General features: G+C 44.2%; 1 protein-coding gene across 1 annotated transcript; it reads right to left on the reverse strand.

The window, feature by feature from the left end:
* Positions 1–15419, reverse strand: cdr2l (cerebellar degeneration-related protein 2-like). The gene is made up of 6 exons (XM_080775382.1): positions 15029–15419; positions 9690–9802; positions 8194–8342; positions 5808–5972; positions 4047–4353; positions 1–2135 (listed from the first exon to the last, which is right to left on the reverse strand). The coding sequence occupies exons 1-6, from the start codon at positions 15105–15107 to the stop codon at positions 1428–1430; spliced, it is 1521 nt and encodes a 506-aa protein (XP_080631508.1). The 5' UTR covers positions 15108–15419; the 3' UTR covers positions 1–1427.
* Between the last annotated feature and the right edge of the window lie 518 nt (positions 15420–15937).

The following is a 15937-nucleotide window of genomic DNA, read 5'->3' on the forward strand; positions in this document are numbered from 1 at the left end:
TGTTTTTAATTGTGCGGGAACACATTTTAAATGACTCATTCTTTACAACTACAAATAAGATGTCAACGTTGAGTGTGTATTTCACAGTGTACAGTGTGTAACATCTAACACAAATCAAAACCCCAAGTACAAATGCAACAGTACATATATGGCCTCTAAAATCTCCTTCATGTATGCTAACCACTGAAGCGCTACATAAATCAGTCATCAAATAGCGGAAATAGCCGATCTACACGCTCTTGTAGATCGTCATTTTTTTGCTATTTTAGACAAATGTGGAGGACGCCAGGGTTAAATGTGGTTAAACAACACCTATGTAGCATTAGCATTTCAGGAGACAGTCAGCCTTCACCAAATAAATTATATGGTAAACCATACAAACAAGAGAACCCAGTTTACTTGAATGTAATGAATATTTATGTGCAACACATTTTGGCAACTTCTTGTGAAGGAATGCTATCCAGACAATTCCTTACATCCACACACAAACAACTCCAAATGTATACATCATTAACATTACTTCTATCTGCATTGTCACACAGTCTTCTATATATTCAAGACAACTGATTTGAGGTTTTGATCGTTTGTTGATCTTAAATCAGGTAAAATAGTAGGCCTATGTCTTTCTTCTTTCAATGGATCCATTCATGCCGGATGTACTTTCTTGGCATAATTAGTATCGGAACATCAGCAAAATTATTACAGTTTTAAATAAATTACTTTACGTTATTAATCATGGTTTCCAAAACAGTAATGAAAAACATTATTCATGAAAACATCATTCGCAATAGAGTTAAATTATGTTTGTATTAGTACCATCCTCCATCAATAACAAATCCCATGTAGATCACACTGGATTGTATTTAAAGTCTTTAGAATTCTTATCTCACAAGCTGTTACCCAGCCACACATCTGTGCAGTGATATGTAACATTTGGCAGTTTGAAGTTGAATCAAGCTAGTGTCTAAGTGCAGAGAAGGCATCCATAACATCTCACATAGCCAGTTGATCCAAGATCACGTCTGGTAAAAAATATAAATTCATTGTAGGGGCTAAAACTGGATGGCTGCAATTCAAAGATTTAAAACCATGCAAGACTTTATCTTTCGTATTGGGACAGTATCGGGATCGGTTTTTAAAGCAGTAGGTTTAGCTTAGAGATTTCTATGGTGTTCTAGCCCCTACATTGAATTTATATTTCCCCAGACATATCGGTAGGCAGAGATTGTAAAGTGTGTGGCTATGTGAGACTATCCAAAACAGACCATCATTAAACACCTTCTGCCCTGACAACAGGCAGCCCGTCAATAAAGCCTAATTTCTAGTCTGTCGCCCGAAGATGTTGCTTGGCAGTGTCATAGTATGGATTAGGCTTCAGACATGAGTGGCCAAACTAGCAGCAGTCAAAACAGCAGTCTTTCAGTGCATCATGAGGTCTCATTATCAGGCAGAGTGGGTTTTTTGGGTGGTTTTCCTTTGCTTGACTTGCTGGCCTTTCTGCCCTTGCTGGAGTTCAGGTCACTCTTGGTCTTCTGCAGACGAGAGAAGATTTCCTTGAAGAGAGCCTTGTACTCCGGCGTGTTCTGGCCGAGCCGCTTGTCCACTTGCTCCACCTGCCGACTGATCCCCTCCAGCGCCTCCGGGGTGGAGGGCGTCTGAGGGGGCGTGGGCGGACCGGAGGAGGCGCAGGCGGCCCCCGACGTGGAGGGTCCGCAGGCAGAGACCATGCTGTACTCCTTAATGGACGGGTCCCTGGAAACGGGCCGCGACGTCTGCACCCCGGCGTGGCACATGCTCTCCTCGTGGCGCCGGCACTTCCCCAGCAGCTCCTCGTATTTCTCCAGCAGGGCGTGGTACTGCTCGTCCACCTCCCTGAGGATGGACATGCCACGCTTGCGCACGCCGTTGGCGTGGAGCGCGTAGCTGCCCTGCCGCCTGCCCGAAGCGTCACGGGCCGAGATGGCGTTCAGGGCCGTGTCGCTGCAGCTCTTCCTCACCGGGACCCCCTGCTGGCCCGACGCGCCGTCCCCTGTTGCACCCGCCTTGCCGTCCTCCGGCCCAGTGCCCTCATCCGGTGTGTCCGTCTCTGGGGCGTTGGTGAGCAGCGTCTGCTCCAGACCATCCTCCGCGTAGGGCTGTCAACATCAGCACATCATTTTATACTTTTAAAAGATTTTCAAAAATAGCCAATCTACAAATTTTTCATTTATTATCTCAGATATGAAACTAAGTGTAACAGTCAGTGAACTTCTGGTGAATTTACTTACAGGCGGAGTAATAATGTTTTCGTTTTGTTGGCGTGCAATGCGCTGTGAGCTTGTAGATCAACTATTTTAGATTAGAGTCTCACGAATACCGGTATGTAAAAATAATTGTGATAATCTCAAATGACAGTGATCAGGTAATCATCATGTAATAATAATGATGCCATGCCTACCTCCACGTTGCCCCGACAGATGTAATAATAATAATAACTAGAACTGCACTCTGTAGAGTGCATACTTGCTTGTTGCACACTAGTAGGCCATAAATGGCCAACTAGTGTGCAAGCAGAGCGCGCAAGTACTTTCGACCGCTGTAAACTGTGGAATCTCAGTATCTCTGTGAAGGAACGTTTGAAATGTCTAATTATTAGGTGTAACTATTTGCTACCTACCTACTTTATGCATGTAAACGCATGTATCTATATAAGAAATAAAGTTTTATCAATTTAGAAATATTCTGGATCCCTTTTTAGTTTTTCAAAGAAAAATAAATCATTGATATGTGATGAAAAAAAAGGTATATAAACTGAATTAAAATATGTTATACAGTATAATTATTTTATTATTTATTGTAAATTGTCAATTGTTTTAAATGTATTTAATCTTGGACTATAGTGATATTAATACTAAATCATGATCAGAGTAATATGTGTCTCTAACTTCAATTTCTGTAATAATACTTTCACATTTGTTAAAATATACATGATCTAAAATACTTCCGTAATCTGTAGTTGGATTTGTATTTAAATGTTTAAAGCCTAATCTTGACAAGAAGGTCTTTATACTTCTATCTTTCTCAGTATATTGGTCTTCATTGAAATCCCCTATTATCATAATTGCAGAAGTCGGAGATGATAGATACTTTACCATGTTTTCGAGAAACTAGTTATAAATATACTATATATATATATATATATATATATATATATATATGTGTAATTTGTAAGTTGATTAGCGGTATACTGTGGTTACTTTGCGCCAAAAACCGTCCCAGCCAACATACATGACTTTTATTTCTTACGTCATCATTGAGTGCTGGGGCGGTGCATACGGACCGGGCGAAAATATTACTTGCGCGCTCTACTTGCGCAAGTAATAATGATGATGCCATGCCTACCTCCACGCCGCCCTGACAGTTTATGTAATAATAATAAAAATAATAATAATAATGATGCCATGCCTACCTCCACGCCACCCTGACAGTTTATGTAATAATAATAAAAATGATGCTATGCCTACCTCCACGCCGCCCATCAGACAGATTATGTAATAATAATAATGATGCCATGCCTACCTCCACGCCTCCCATCAGACAGATTATGTAATAATAATGATGCTATGCCTACCTCCACGCCGCCCATCAGACAGATTATGTAATAATAATGATGCTATGCCTACCTCCACGCCGCCCATCAGACAGATTATGTAATAATAATGATGCTATGCCTACCTCCACGCCGCCCATCAGACAGATTATGTAATAATTATAGCGAGTAAGACGCGCGAACGCAGGAAGCGAACGCACTCAGCTCCATATATGGGCACAAAAGGGGCCAGGTCCACAACAAACAAATCACTGGCCCCTTTTGTGCCCATATATGGAGCTGAGTGGACCTGGCCCCTTTTGTGCCCATATATGGAGCTGAGTGATTGCTGATGCAACACACGCCATATTTGGATAGCGGGACAGACACACGGACAGACAGACAGACGCACGCACAGACATGATCTGCTAAGTCTCATAGTAAGTGCTCACTGCGTTCGCAATGATGCCATGCCTACCTCCACGCCGCCCATCAGACAGACCCGGGAGCGTCTGAGCTGCTGCATCTCCTGCAGCTCCGCCTCCAGCTCCTGTACGCGCAGCTGGCAGCCCTCGGCCCCCAGGAGGCGCTGCTCCAGGCGCTCGAACTCCTGCAGGACGGCGGTGCACTCGCGCTCGGCGCCCTCCCGCCGGCTCCGCTCGGTTGCCATGGCGGCACGCAGGGACGCCACAATGTCCCGCAGCCGCTCGTTCTCCTCGTCCGCCGGACGCCGCTCCGCCAGGTCCACACTGCCCGGGTTGGCCAATAGGAAGCCGTCCTCATACCTGCCAGGGAGCAAGGAACGCATTTAACACCCCGATCGCCCAGGACGAAGTTCACCGTCCTTTCAATTAGTAACGCCCGGCACCCAGGACGAAGATTGATCAAAAAGACGGAGGTTATTGATATCAAAACAGATTGCATCGCTCCACAGCCTGGGAGCGCCTGTTGCGCAACACTCGATGTTGCACAACAGTGGGACGTCATCGAAAATGTCTGTCCCCCCCCCCCCCCCCGTTTAGCCGACGAGACCGAAAAACGTTAATAACTCTTTATCTAAATCATAACGTCTAATTCTAAGCAAAGATTATGTGTTAAGACGTCCCACCGCGGTCCCGTCGCTAGTCGTGGTAGATTTAATCATACCTCCCGTTGTTGTCGATCGCCACTAGAGTGTTTTGGCTACATCTAGCTGCTACAGCCACATCCGGGCTAACATCCGGTCCGTCAGGTAAAACTGCTCCACTGCTATAAATCGCTGGGAGCTATGATTTAATGGATTAAATAACCCTGGGTGTTCGGGGTGTTAACAAGGAATGTGTCCACCCGAACACCTGGGGTTATTTAATATGTCACTTAATCTGTTCAGTGATTCCAGCTGGTAGACAGTGGTCGCACTGGGAGGAAAATTTAAGAAAACCCATTTGTCTTGCTTTTCGATATGCACACACACACGTATAATTTCATTGAGGTATCTAAAACTCACAGAGTACATTTCTGACTGAGCAGTGAAGTATGAGGTGTTATCGTCATTGACAGCCTACTATCAACCAATTATCAGACAATGTGTGAAATGCCTTTTAATTTATATGACAGAGTTCGAAAAAATATTGTTTGTTCATAAGCCGGTCCGGCTGGCCCTCCATTCCATCAAACTTTTGGTTCCAGTCCAGTTTGCCCCTGTCGTGGTTCCAGTTTGCCTTGTCGTGCATCAACGACACATGCTGCCTGACCCAGGTAGCTTACACTGGGGCCCGCAATCACAACGTCACGCCACTGTGATTAACGCTAATGTTACTGAGACTATGCTCACTCATAATAACAATATGTCACACCATTGTCTGTTTCTACACTGAACGGTAAGAGTAACCATTTTGGCGTTTCAGATCCAGTCAGAGGTAAGTTTGCCGGAACACACAACCGGAACCTCCAGCCGTGCACCTCCAAGACAATTCCACTAGTTTTAAAATGTGTTTAGTTTGGTATAATAGTTTTGTTTCTTTTGGTATAAGAAGTTTGTATGTCCATCTTTTATTCTAACTCGTGGACTAAAGTAATTGATTCTCATTATGTTTGGAACAAAAACAATGCGACGGCAACTGGAACACACACGCAATTTAATTTTTTTCTAAACCAGATCACAGGCCAGTTTGGAACGAATACCAGGTTTTCCTCCGTGGTGGAAAGCCTGGTGACGCGAGATTAGATTACCGGTAGAGTGCATTCATTGGGTATGAACCTGGGTGCGGTGCACAGCTCTTTGAGGCAGGGGAAGGAGTGCACGGTCTTGCGTCGTTCCTTCTTCTCCCGGCGGACCCTAAGCTCCTCCAGGGAACGCAGCTCCTCCACTCGAGATGTCAGACTGTCCACCTGACCCTGCAGGGCGTCCATAGTGCCGGTCAACCTATGCACACAAAACGCACACACACACTAACATAACTATACTTGTGAGGACCCTCACTGCCACATACAGCAGTGTTTCTCAAAATTATTACATTTCAAAGACCCCCGTAACTCAGACTGTACAAATGGAACCAAATGTACCTGTAAGGGTCCCTTTGGTTTAATTTGCACACTGTTACAAACCTCTAAATGTCCATTTGGGACCTCAAGGACCCGTGAGGGCCCCTGGACCTCACAACCATGATATACAGATCTAACGTGTAAAAGGTGACTTTATTTACTTGAATGTTTTGTGTCTCGAGAACTCACTCTTAAAAGCACAAGGGCTTATCTTTATGAATGTGAGCTGTTCATCACACACATTAAGTACAAGGGTGTGAATACGCACGAGTGCAAATGTAACAATACTGTTGATAAATGACCAACATAACATTCTCCTAAAGCCAGTTTGCTGCACAGAAGGGCTGGAAGGAGCATTAAGAACAGAGGAAACCATTCACAATCATAGTAATCTTATTATCCATTTCTAAGACTAATAATCTGAACCTAAAATCCCTAATTATTGTGATTAGGAAATAACTATGGAGAAAATAACACCTGATACACAGTTTATTTGTCTTTGAGAAAACCAGAGGGCACTTGGTGTGAGAGACTGTGGTAAAACAAAAGAGACAGTCTGAACTGAGAAGATGACATATAGGCTGGCCAGAGAGCAGACACGTTTGTGCATGATTTATCCGTGTCGGAAATAAGCAACAACAGAAACAATCGCAACCATGTTGAGTGCATAACTTCCGGGTTTGATGATGATGTCACGTGCATACCCTCTATAGAGTATGCACATGCATGATTTTCCCATCAGGACACGACCCCCTTATCTAGACTCAAAACATTGAGCAGCATGGAGTGTTGGAGTTTGGAAGCGGTCGTTGGAAATCACTCAACCGTCCTGCGTACCACCAAGGGGCCAGTGAGGCTTTCCAACGTTGAAGCACTGGGCCCTAGCGGTAAGAGGAGGGACTGCAGGCGGACCCATAGAAGTATGACGATGAAACCCCATGCAGCTGGGCTTTAACGCTCGGTTGCACTTCCGCAATGCGGAAGTAGACGTTTTGAGACGGCCCTTCAAAACGCCACGGAGCAACTTCCACTGACATGAATAGCGGAGGGGGCGGAGCTTCGCGCCAGATCAGTCTCTCTGTTTCTAAATGTCACATAATGCAGGAGGCAGCAAAATGTTGTGTTATTGAAAACAAGCACTTCCAAACTCTGACACAAAAATAATCAAATGCAGGGCATTTCTTGACAGAAAGTAGCTCATAACGTGTCTTTGGTGGATTTTTATGAAACAAAAAAAACAAAACAAAAAAGTGTTCTAATTATTTGTTCTGCCCAAATTTTGTAATTTTAAGGTCTTAAAAAAAGGTATTTAAATACGCTTACGCCGCGGACAAAGCCAACTCTTGTCGTGACAAATCATGACAACAAACAAAAGGAGGTTACAAGAACTTTTTTTGTTGTTTTTCTTCTTTGTAATTATTTGTTTGGTCCAAAATGTGTTGTCATGATTTGTCACGACAAGAGTTGTCTTCGTACAACGCTTAAAAGGTCTTTAAATAAATACGTTTTGAAATGTCTATGGGAAAAATGCATTGGGATTCAATTCCTGGGCCTGGCCTCGTCATGAAAGGGGGCGGGACTGCGACGCTCTATTGACTGGCCTGTTTTGTAAATGCCATAGTCTAAATACGGTCGGGTCTCTCCTGTTTTTGTGGGGTTTACATGCCCTCCGTTTCACCCAGTCCATCTGCATATGTCCTGTGTTTGCTTGCAAAGCCGTTATCCATGTATGAAATGCAGCTTACAAATAAAAAACTGCTGTGTGTGGGTGCCTGGGTGGTGGTGTTGGCTACAGTCTCTCCACCCCATGTTTTAATGAATGATTGGATTGATTGGTATGCATAGTTAATCAGTCTATTAGCCAGCCATTTAACAAACAAAAAATGAAGAAAAAGCTTCAAAGTGCAATCTATTCTTTTAATCAGCTCTGGATATTCCCAACTATGTGATTGGAATCAAGTGAAGTGGATAGTCACAGTGAATTGCTAGGGAAGGTATTCAGTCATAGAAATATTTGTATTAAAATGTGCCTGGAAAACGGAGCCATGGCCCAGGACCGGAAATGTTTTTTAAAATTTAATTTAGTTATTTCAAGTGTTGACCTATCTATCTTCTGCTGCGAGGCCTTGCTCTCCAGCACCAGCTTCTCGTTGGTGATCTCCAGCTCTCTGGCCGTGACGTCCAGCTGTTCATACACCTTAGCATGCTGCTCGTTCATCTCCCTCAGCATCTCCAGCTGCTTGGCCAGGTACTGCAGGGGAGAGAGAGAGCGAGAAATTGAGATACATTGACTCCCAATTACTTTTTCACGCCCTTCGAACATAGGATAGAAGAGTCAGTTATCACTAAGCAATAATTATTGTTGTTATGGTAACTACTGTTAGTTTACATTTCATATGATACCATAGCACTCCAAATACAGTTTTTTAATTGAGATAATGACCATCGCATTTCCGCCTTATTGCAGTTATTGTCTCTGCCCTTCATGATATTCACATACTACAGTAGCATCCTTTCCAAGTAGCAGTAGCAGCAGTCTTTTTCCGTTCAGCCACTGGTGTGCTGTTCTGTACACTGTCCTGCTCACAGACTAATAAGGAGTCTCTGAGCTCTAAATGGTAAATGGTGCATTTATATAATCTTTATCCAAGGCGCTTTACACATTCACCCATTCATACACCGATTGCGGCGGAAGCCATGCAAGGTACCAACCAGCACATCGGGAGCAATTTGGGGTTAGACAGGAGGAGCCGGGATTCGAACCGCCGACCCATGGATCATTGGACGACCTGCTCTACCTCTTGAGCCACAGTCGCCTCTAATGGGGAGGCTGTGTCACACAGGACAGGAGTCCTCTGCTCTGACCCACTGCCATGCCGTTACAGGCTTCATTCCTTCATACTGCACCTCCATTCAACGAGAAAGGAGATAAGAGTCTTCTCCACCCACACACACACACACACGCACGCACGCACGCACGCACGCACGCACGCACGCACGCACGCACGCACGCACGCACGCACGCACGCACGCACGCACGCACGCACGCACGCACGCACGCACGCACGCACGCACGCACGCACGCACGCACGCACGCACACACACACACACACACACACACACACACACACACACACACACACACACACACACACACACACACACACACACACACACACACACACACACACACACACACACACACACACACACACACACACACACACACACACACACACACACACACACACACACACACACACACACACACACACACACACACACACACACACACACACCAGATTTGTTTGGCATCAGGGATGCAAAAGTGAATTCAATAATCAATATTTTCCATAAAATAATCGATTAATTAGCTATCCCTATTTTAGGCATGCAAATCTTTCAAAATATAAAAAAGTGAAAATCTAAGCCTGTGGATTAGCCATTTTCACTATTTTTGGGTGACACGTGTTAATCGATGCGTTGATACAATGTTTAAAACATACTTCAAAAGTGCGCTTCTTGATTATTCAAATGTATTTTCCTTGACTTTCACAATATCACACACATGATGCACTGCACACTGGGCCAAGCGTACCTCAATCTCCTGCACTTGCTCCTCATTGTTGATGTACATCTGCTGCAGAGAGTCTTCCAGTTCCTTGTTGCGCTCCAGCAGAGTCTTGCCCAGTTCTGCTGCCAGGTGCAGGTCTAAGAGACACAAACAGAGATACAGTAGTGATTAGTGAGAAGAATGAGAACTAGGGTTAGGATCCCGAATCGGAGGAACCAGGTACAACATTGATGAACCGGATGAATCGGTTCTGTCACATTGGGAACAGTTTCTGGAATGTTTACTTAAGTTTTTCCCCCCTACACCATCAGAGCTGGTATGTGGACTTTTCCATTTCAAGGACCACCATAACTCTCGAGACTTGAGTGCACAAATACGGGTCCATTTGCGCACACTCATAGAGTAACGGACCTGTAAGGGTCTACCGGTATTTGGAATCGCTAATGGAACTGTTCCTTGGAACTGTTAAGTAATTGGAATAGTTAAAATCCTAAATAATCCAAACCCTAGTGGACATTATGATTATACTTTATGTGACATCATATTATCATCTCCCTTAGCCTTTAGCAAAAGAAGGGAAAAAGAAAAACAACATCCAAGGTTTTCATGATTGACGAGGCCATGCTCATTTGCAGATTACTAACAAGCACACGATTCAGGTCAAATTAATTGAAAATGCATCACAAGGGAAGAGAAGAGCCTTCTCTCTATTCTGCCTATAGGGGCTTTTTCTGTTTTAAATCCTGCCCACTCTGATTAAGACAAGCCACCGTGACCCCATACAAGATGAGCTCAATAAAACCTAGATGAAAGAGGAAGGCCTTGGGAGGAAAGACCTACTTAGCAACTGGGCTTGTTTACTTGGAATACTAAAAGGCACAGGAGACGCATATATGTAAGACTACTCTGAGCATCCGGAGACTAATGTGATCTAGATGTCAGGGGATGAGTTTACCTCCTCCGTCTCTTTACCACGCTGTGTACCTGGAGGTGGGGGTGTGGTGTTTTTCTTTGTTACAGTTATGGGTATACTATAAGGACTGTCTGCTCTGTGACAATGAAATAAACCTGCTTCTGCTTAAATAACGATCTTATTAATTAATCCATTAACACATTCAGGATAACTCCCTTTTGGGGTTCTTGTTGTGTATATGTGTGCGTGCATATATATATATATATATATATATATATATCTCTCAACACATTTTTGTAATTTTCAAATAAATATTTGAGGTTTCTCTGAAAACTTCAGGGTCATTCCTAAATGGGTTAAAATTGGGAAAGCATCGCTGCAGTTTACATTTTTGCGTTGGCTATTCAGAAATAGTAGATATTCAAGCTCACAAGCTTTACGTATGACATTTTTGAACATAAAAAAATATATATTTTGTGAGAACTTCTGATTTAGAAGGCATTTGTAGAATCGGCGTCAGGTCTTAATGGTCCTGCTGAACCAATGTCCAAATAACAAGCTGAGGAAAGTGGGGAACATGGACATCAACAACACAACACTGAATGGTCCCATTCAGTGTTTGATCTGTAAAAGTGCAGAGAGTCAATACAGGGCAACACACCGGAAGCCATATACAGCAGGAGCCAGAACTCCTAATAAGACACCCCCCCCCAAACACACAGTAAAATCCCAGGGGATTTTCCTGTTCTTTACTGCAGTGGTTCTCAAAGTGGGATCCAGGGACCCCCAAGGGGTGATGCACGTGACATCATCATACCCAGAAGTTATGCGGGAACGCCTACTGAGTGGCAAAAACCCCCTCTACTTTCTGGCCTTGACAGTCCATACACCCAAACAATCCTATTTGATTGCATTAAACGGCGTTACACAACGTTAAACTCACTTTATGCATGCGCATACAATGTTTGTGAACCACTGCTCGCCTCAGTATGTACACCTTGGGTGTACATACATTATTCACCTCACAGAGAGAAGGCCTAGTTGGACTGAGGATTCTGCTGGCTCCAACACACTATTAACAGCCCTTACAGCAGGGGAGGGGTACAGGGGAAGACAAAGTGAGAGGCATTGACCTCCATTACAGAGTAGTAATTCAGCATTTTATCACCACAACACACACACACACTTTCCTCACAGGGGTAAATCATCAGGGAGCCCATATGATTTACTGTCAGCCCCTTCTGGAGGAGGCTGGCTGTGTGTGTCTCAGCAATGTGCTTACAGTAGATGTGTGACGTGCGCACACGTGTGTGTGTGTGTGTGAGAGAGAGAAAGAGAGAGAAAAAAATCGCCCAGCACCTTTCTTAAATTATTAATCTGAATTATACAAATAGGTCATTTTAATATTGTCTAGTCTCATCATGTTATGGTCCACATCTAGATGTGAAACCGTGACCGAGTGTGATACTGGCTCTGTGCAATCTCTAAAATGCACAAAATATCAGCGTGCTACGGTCTGTAACAACACATCTCCAGGCAGAGACGTGTCTAAGGACTCGTTAGACTAATGTATATGTGAAAGTGTCTCTCTGTGGGATAGACCTCAAACATCCCCCCAGCTCCCAGCGTGCCAAAGCAGCTTTGAGCCTCATCATCCCATTGTGCATGAGCGGTAAGAGAGAAAGAGGCAGGCAGGTGGACTCTGGGCGGGGGCTTGGTAGTTCATCTGGGCTGTATTCAATATTGGGCCTTGAAGCATTGAGCACTCAGCTGATCTGATTAGGGAGCTAGAAACAAGAGTGCCTCAGTGTGGGGAGCAGATATTTCAGGCTTCGGGGGTTATTTGGGCAAGTTTTCTGCAATCCTGATCTAAACACTCACTGCTCCAAACTAATGGACCTCATATTGTGACTATGCATGGTAAATTGGTAAGCGCTGAAAAGCTGTGCAAGGCACAATTTGCTTTTGGAACTTGTCATGCTAGTCCATGGTACACAGGTGAGCCTTGCCCTTATTAGTATCGGAACATTATGTAGCATCTCTGGGCAGATGGTATAGTATGATGATGTCATGTTCAATGCTGTGTAGTTATCTCAGCTCCATTCCCTCCCACAGAATGTGAGATTCACACATCAAAGGGAATACTAGTTGTTCAGGCCAACGAGCAGCCTCCACACCTACATTTTAGGCCTCTCTGGGGCCTGGAAATGCAGTTTCAAGTGGTCTCCATATGGGCCTGTTACGTTGGTGACAACATGTGACAGAATATACTCATATGTGACTCAAGGTTCACACACGTGATGTGTCTGGATTAGGACAGAAATGTCACGTTTGTGACATTTGTGCAACCTTTAACATTGCGTTTGTGATCTCCCACCACCCCTGTGCTACCTCCCACTGAGGGATTCACACATCAAAGGGAATATACTAGATAAGTCACATATCTCCATAGCCATAGGGCAGTCACATCTCCATAGTCACGCTCTTTGAGTTGAGCATCAACGTGAACTGGCAAATGAATATGGCATCGAGTTCATTTTTCATATCGAGTAGAATGAAAAAATTAAATCACATCCGTACGAAGTGAGAGGCACCCTAGTCTTATCATCGTACATCATCCTGAGATTCCTGGCGTAACATGTCGATTTGTTCGTCCACAATTTCCGCATATGACGTACATTATCCATTCATTGTTAATGGGAATTTAATGTTTGTGTAAGACAGAAATCTACACCGATAGCTGAATATAGGAGGGGCTAGCACCTGTCAAAAACACATTCTGATTATCTGCCCTCCCTGAAGACAACAGGTGATGATCTGCAAGGACTTGGATTTCCAGTGTATTGCTTGTCATATCCTTAAAGAGCTGCTGTGTGGTGTGGTCTTCTGGGGGAAAACAAGTTACATAATAACTACATGTGAGCTCCACACATGAGGCAAATGCATTTAGATGCGCACGTGTGGGTTAGTCATGTAGGAATGGAAATTGTCCTTCTGGCACAGAGGGGGTGAACATTGCACTGGCTCTGCATTAACATAGACAGGCAGTGGCCATTATGCACAGTGCATGCACGCACACGCACCTTATCACCAAGTGGTCCAGAGTAGACCAGTGTGCTGTTATCAGCTGGCATTGTTAAAACGGGAAATGACAGACTGTCCTTGGGCAGTTGGGAGAGGAGGAAAGGCTATGTTGTTATTAAATATCTCACAACGGGTAAGGGCTAGTCAATAAAATTGAATTGAATTTGAATTGATTGATGTAAATGAGGGACTGAAGTTGTTGGATACATGGAATAAAAAGGTGAGGGATGATTAACACATTTTATTCAACCATTCATGTAACTCAAGAGTTACAGGAACCCCCTCAAGGAACCCCTAACTTTGAGAACCACAGTGGAAACGCACACCAAGCCTTTAGTGAAAGGCAGATCCATATCAGGGCCTTGACAAATCTAATCATTGTGATGTGTGGTAAGAGATGTTTTTTCCAAGTAATCTCATTAACCTCTAGCTGTTCTGTGTAAAATATAAAGCTCATGGTCGTCAGAGACTAGCAGGCTATTTCAGTGGCATGGCATCATGGTCCAGTTTTGGCAGATACTGTACAGCAGGGAGGGAGGGTATAAACTACAGTGTATTACGCCCTTTCACAACATTCTGCACAATGACATCTTTCTTTGTTCCAAGATTTTCCACATCTTTGAGAATTCCAATGTTTTTTTTCTTTTTCTGTTGCCACTGGCATCTTGACTCACAAACAAGCCACCCATGTCATGATGTCAGTCCAGTCCACATTAGTGAGGGCACATATCTTTCCATGTCACTCAACGTCTCCAACTCAACATTATTATTAGAGCCCAGAGGGAATTAGAAATACATTCTAGAAAGACAATGGAGAGGGTGATGTGACCCTCCATCAACCACACCATTTGGAGGACAGAAATCTGTCAGACAGAGGGGCTATTCTAGGAGGCATCACTGACAAGATCTGAATAATTGGCCAAGGGAGCAGTGATCGAGGGCTGTGTGTGCGTGTGTGTGCGCGTGTGTGAGAGTGAGAGAGACTCCCTTTAGAAGAGGCACGATAATTGATTTATTTAAAACCCATGATTGATACAAATGTCACCGTATAAATGGAGCAGGGCTAAATTGTGACCATACTGTAATTCTACAAACTGTTAATAAATATTTCAATCAATCAATCAATGGAAAGACGACTACCTACGAGGCTACGAGTAATTTGGCTGTAGTAGTTTTACTTCACTGATGATCAAAATCAAATGCATAAAAACTACAATAAAAAAGGCTACTGCAGTGCTATGTCGCTAACATTGTACTGAAAATACAACACTTCCACGCTGTTACGTTAGCAATATACATATCAACAGTCAGTCCAGTGAGTGAAACAACGTATAGCCATGTGTATTATTGTGTTCTGTCCACTCACCCTGTTCCAGGTCCCTCTGATCGTACCAAGGCTCCTCATCCTCCGTGACAAACTCCTCCATCCTGCCTGCACGGAGCATAGATGCTCGGCGGAGCGATGGAGACGTAGCGTTCACCGGCGTCTTCTTCTTGCCATGCAAAGTGCTCTGATGATGATGACGGCTGGGTCCGGAAGCCAGCGAACAAAAAAGCCCGTACGACGCAGCCTCTCTGAGTCTGAGGGCCGGCCGGGGGGTTAACCCTTTATTAGTGGAACTCCTACTATTCAGGACACCTGCTCACCAGCTGAGCATCTGCTGTGATCCGAGAAAAACCAAACCTTTGGTCGATAATCGAGTAGATTCAAATTGGATAAAAGAAATACCGTGTACGACTCGTTTTGAATGACTTCGGGCGAATGACAACAAATACTATATGTTGTTCTATTTTATCATTCTTAAATTCTTCGAAGAGGTAGCCTACACACTACAGACGTTGCCAATCAACCAGATTCAGAGCTCAATGAATGAGGATAAAATGTGTGCCAGCAGCCCAGCACTGACGATGATGTCACTCTGTCTGTCAGCCTGCCTTATGCTTGGTCGTACGACGGTGTCCCGTCATGCCGAAACACAAGCTCACAGCGCGTCGTGATGAGACGCGTTGCGAGCTTGTAGATCTACAATTTTCTTCCCAGCTGTTTCAATGGCCACGCCTCTTGCAAGAGCGTGCTTTGCACCGATGTCACTTCTCCCCTGGGGCCAGGGTCCAGTAACTATGAGCACACCCATTGAGGGCCCGTTCTTCTGCATAATAAAACCCCTATATAATTCAGACCTGGCTGGCTCTGGTCTATAGACTTACTGCCCTTGCTGCTGTTGAGCTATGGACCAGAGCTAATTCAGACCCATGCAAGCACCCGTTGATGAAT

This window comes from Protomyctophum bolini, assembly GCF_963924005.1.
Source record: "Protomyctophum bolini genome assembly, chromosome: 11".
NCBI lineage: Eukaryota > Metazoa > Chordata > Actinopteri > Myctophiformes > Myctophidae > Protomyctophum > Protomyctophum bolini.

Excerpts from the sequence above, each read along its gene's own strand:
- cdr2l (XM_080775382.1), bottom strand. The coding sequence starts at position 15,107 with ATGCTCCGTGCAGGCAGGATGGAGGAGTTTGTCACGGAGGATGAGGAG. Across the intron at positions 5,973-8,193 it reads TCGCAGCAGAAGATAGATAG|GTTGACCGGCACTATGGACG; the intron begins GTCAACACTTGA and ends TTGTGTGCATAG. Across the intron at positions 2,136-4,046 it reads GTCTGATGGGCGGCGTGGAG|CCCTACGCGGAGGATGGTCT; the intron begins GTAGGCATGGCA and ends TGATGTTGACAG.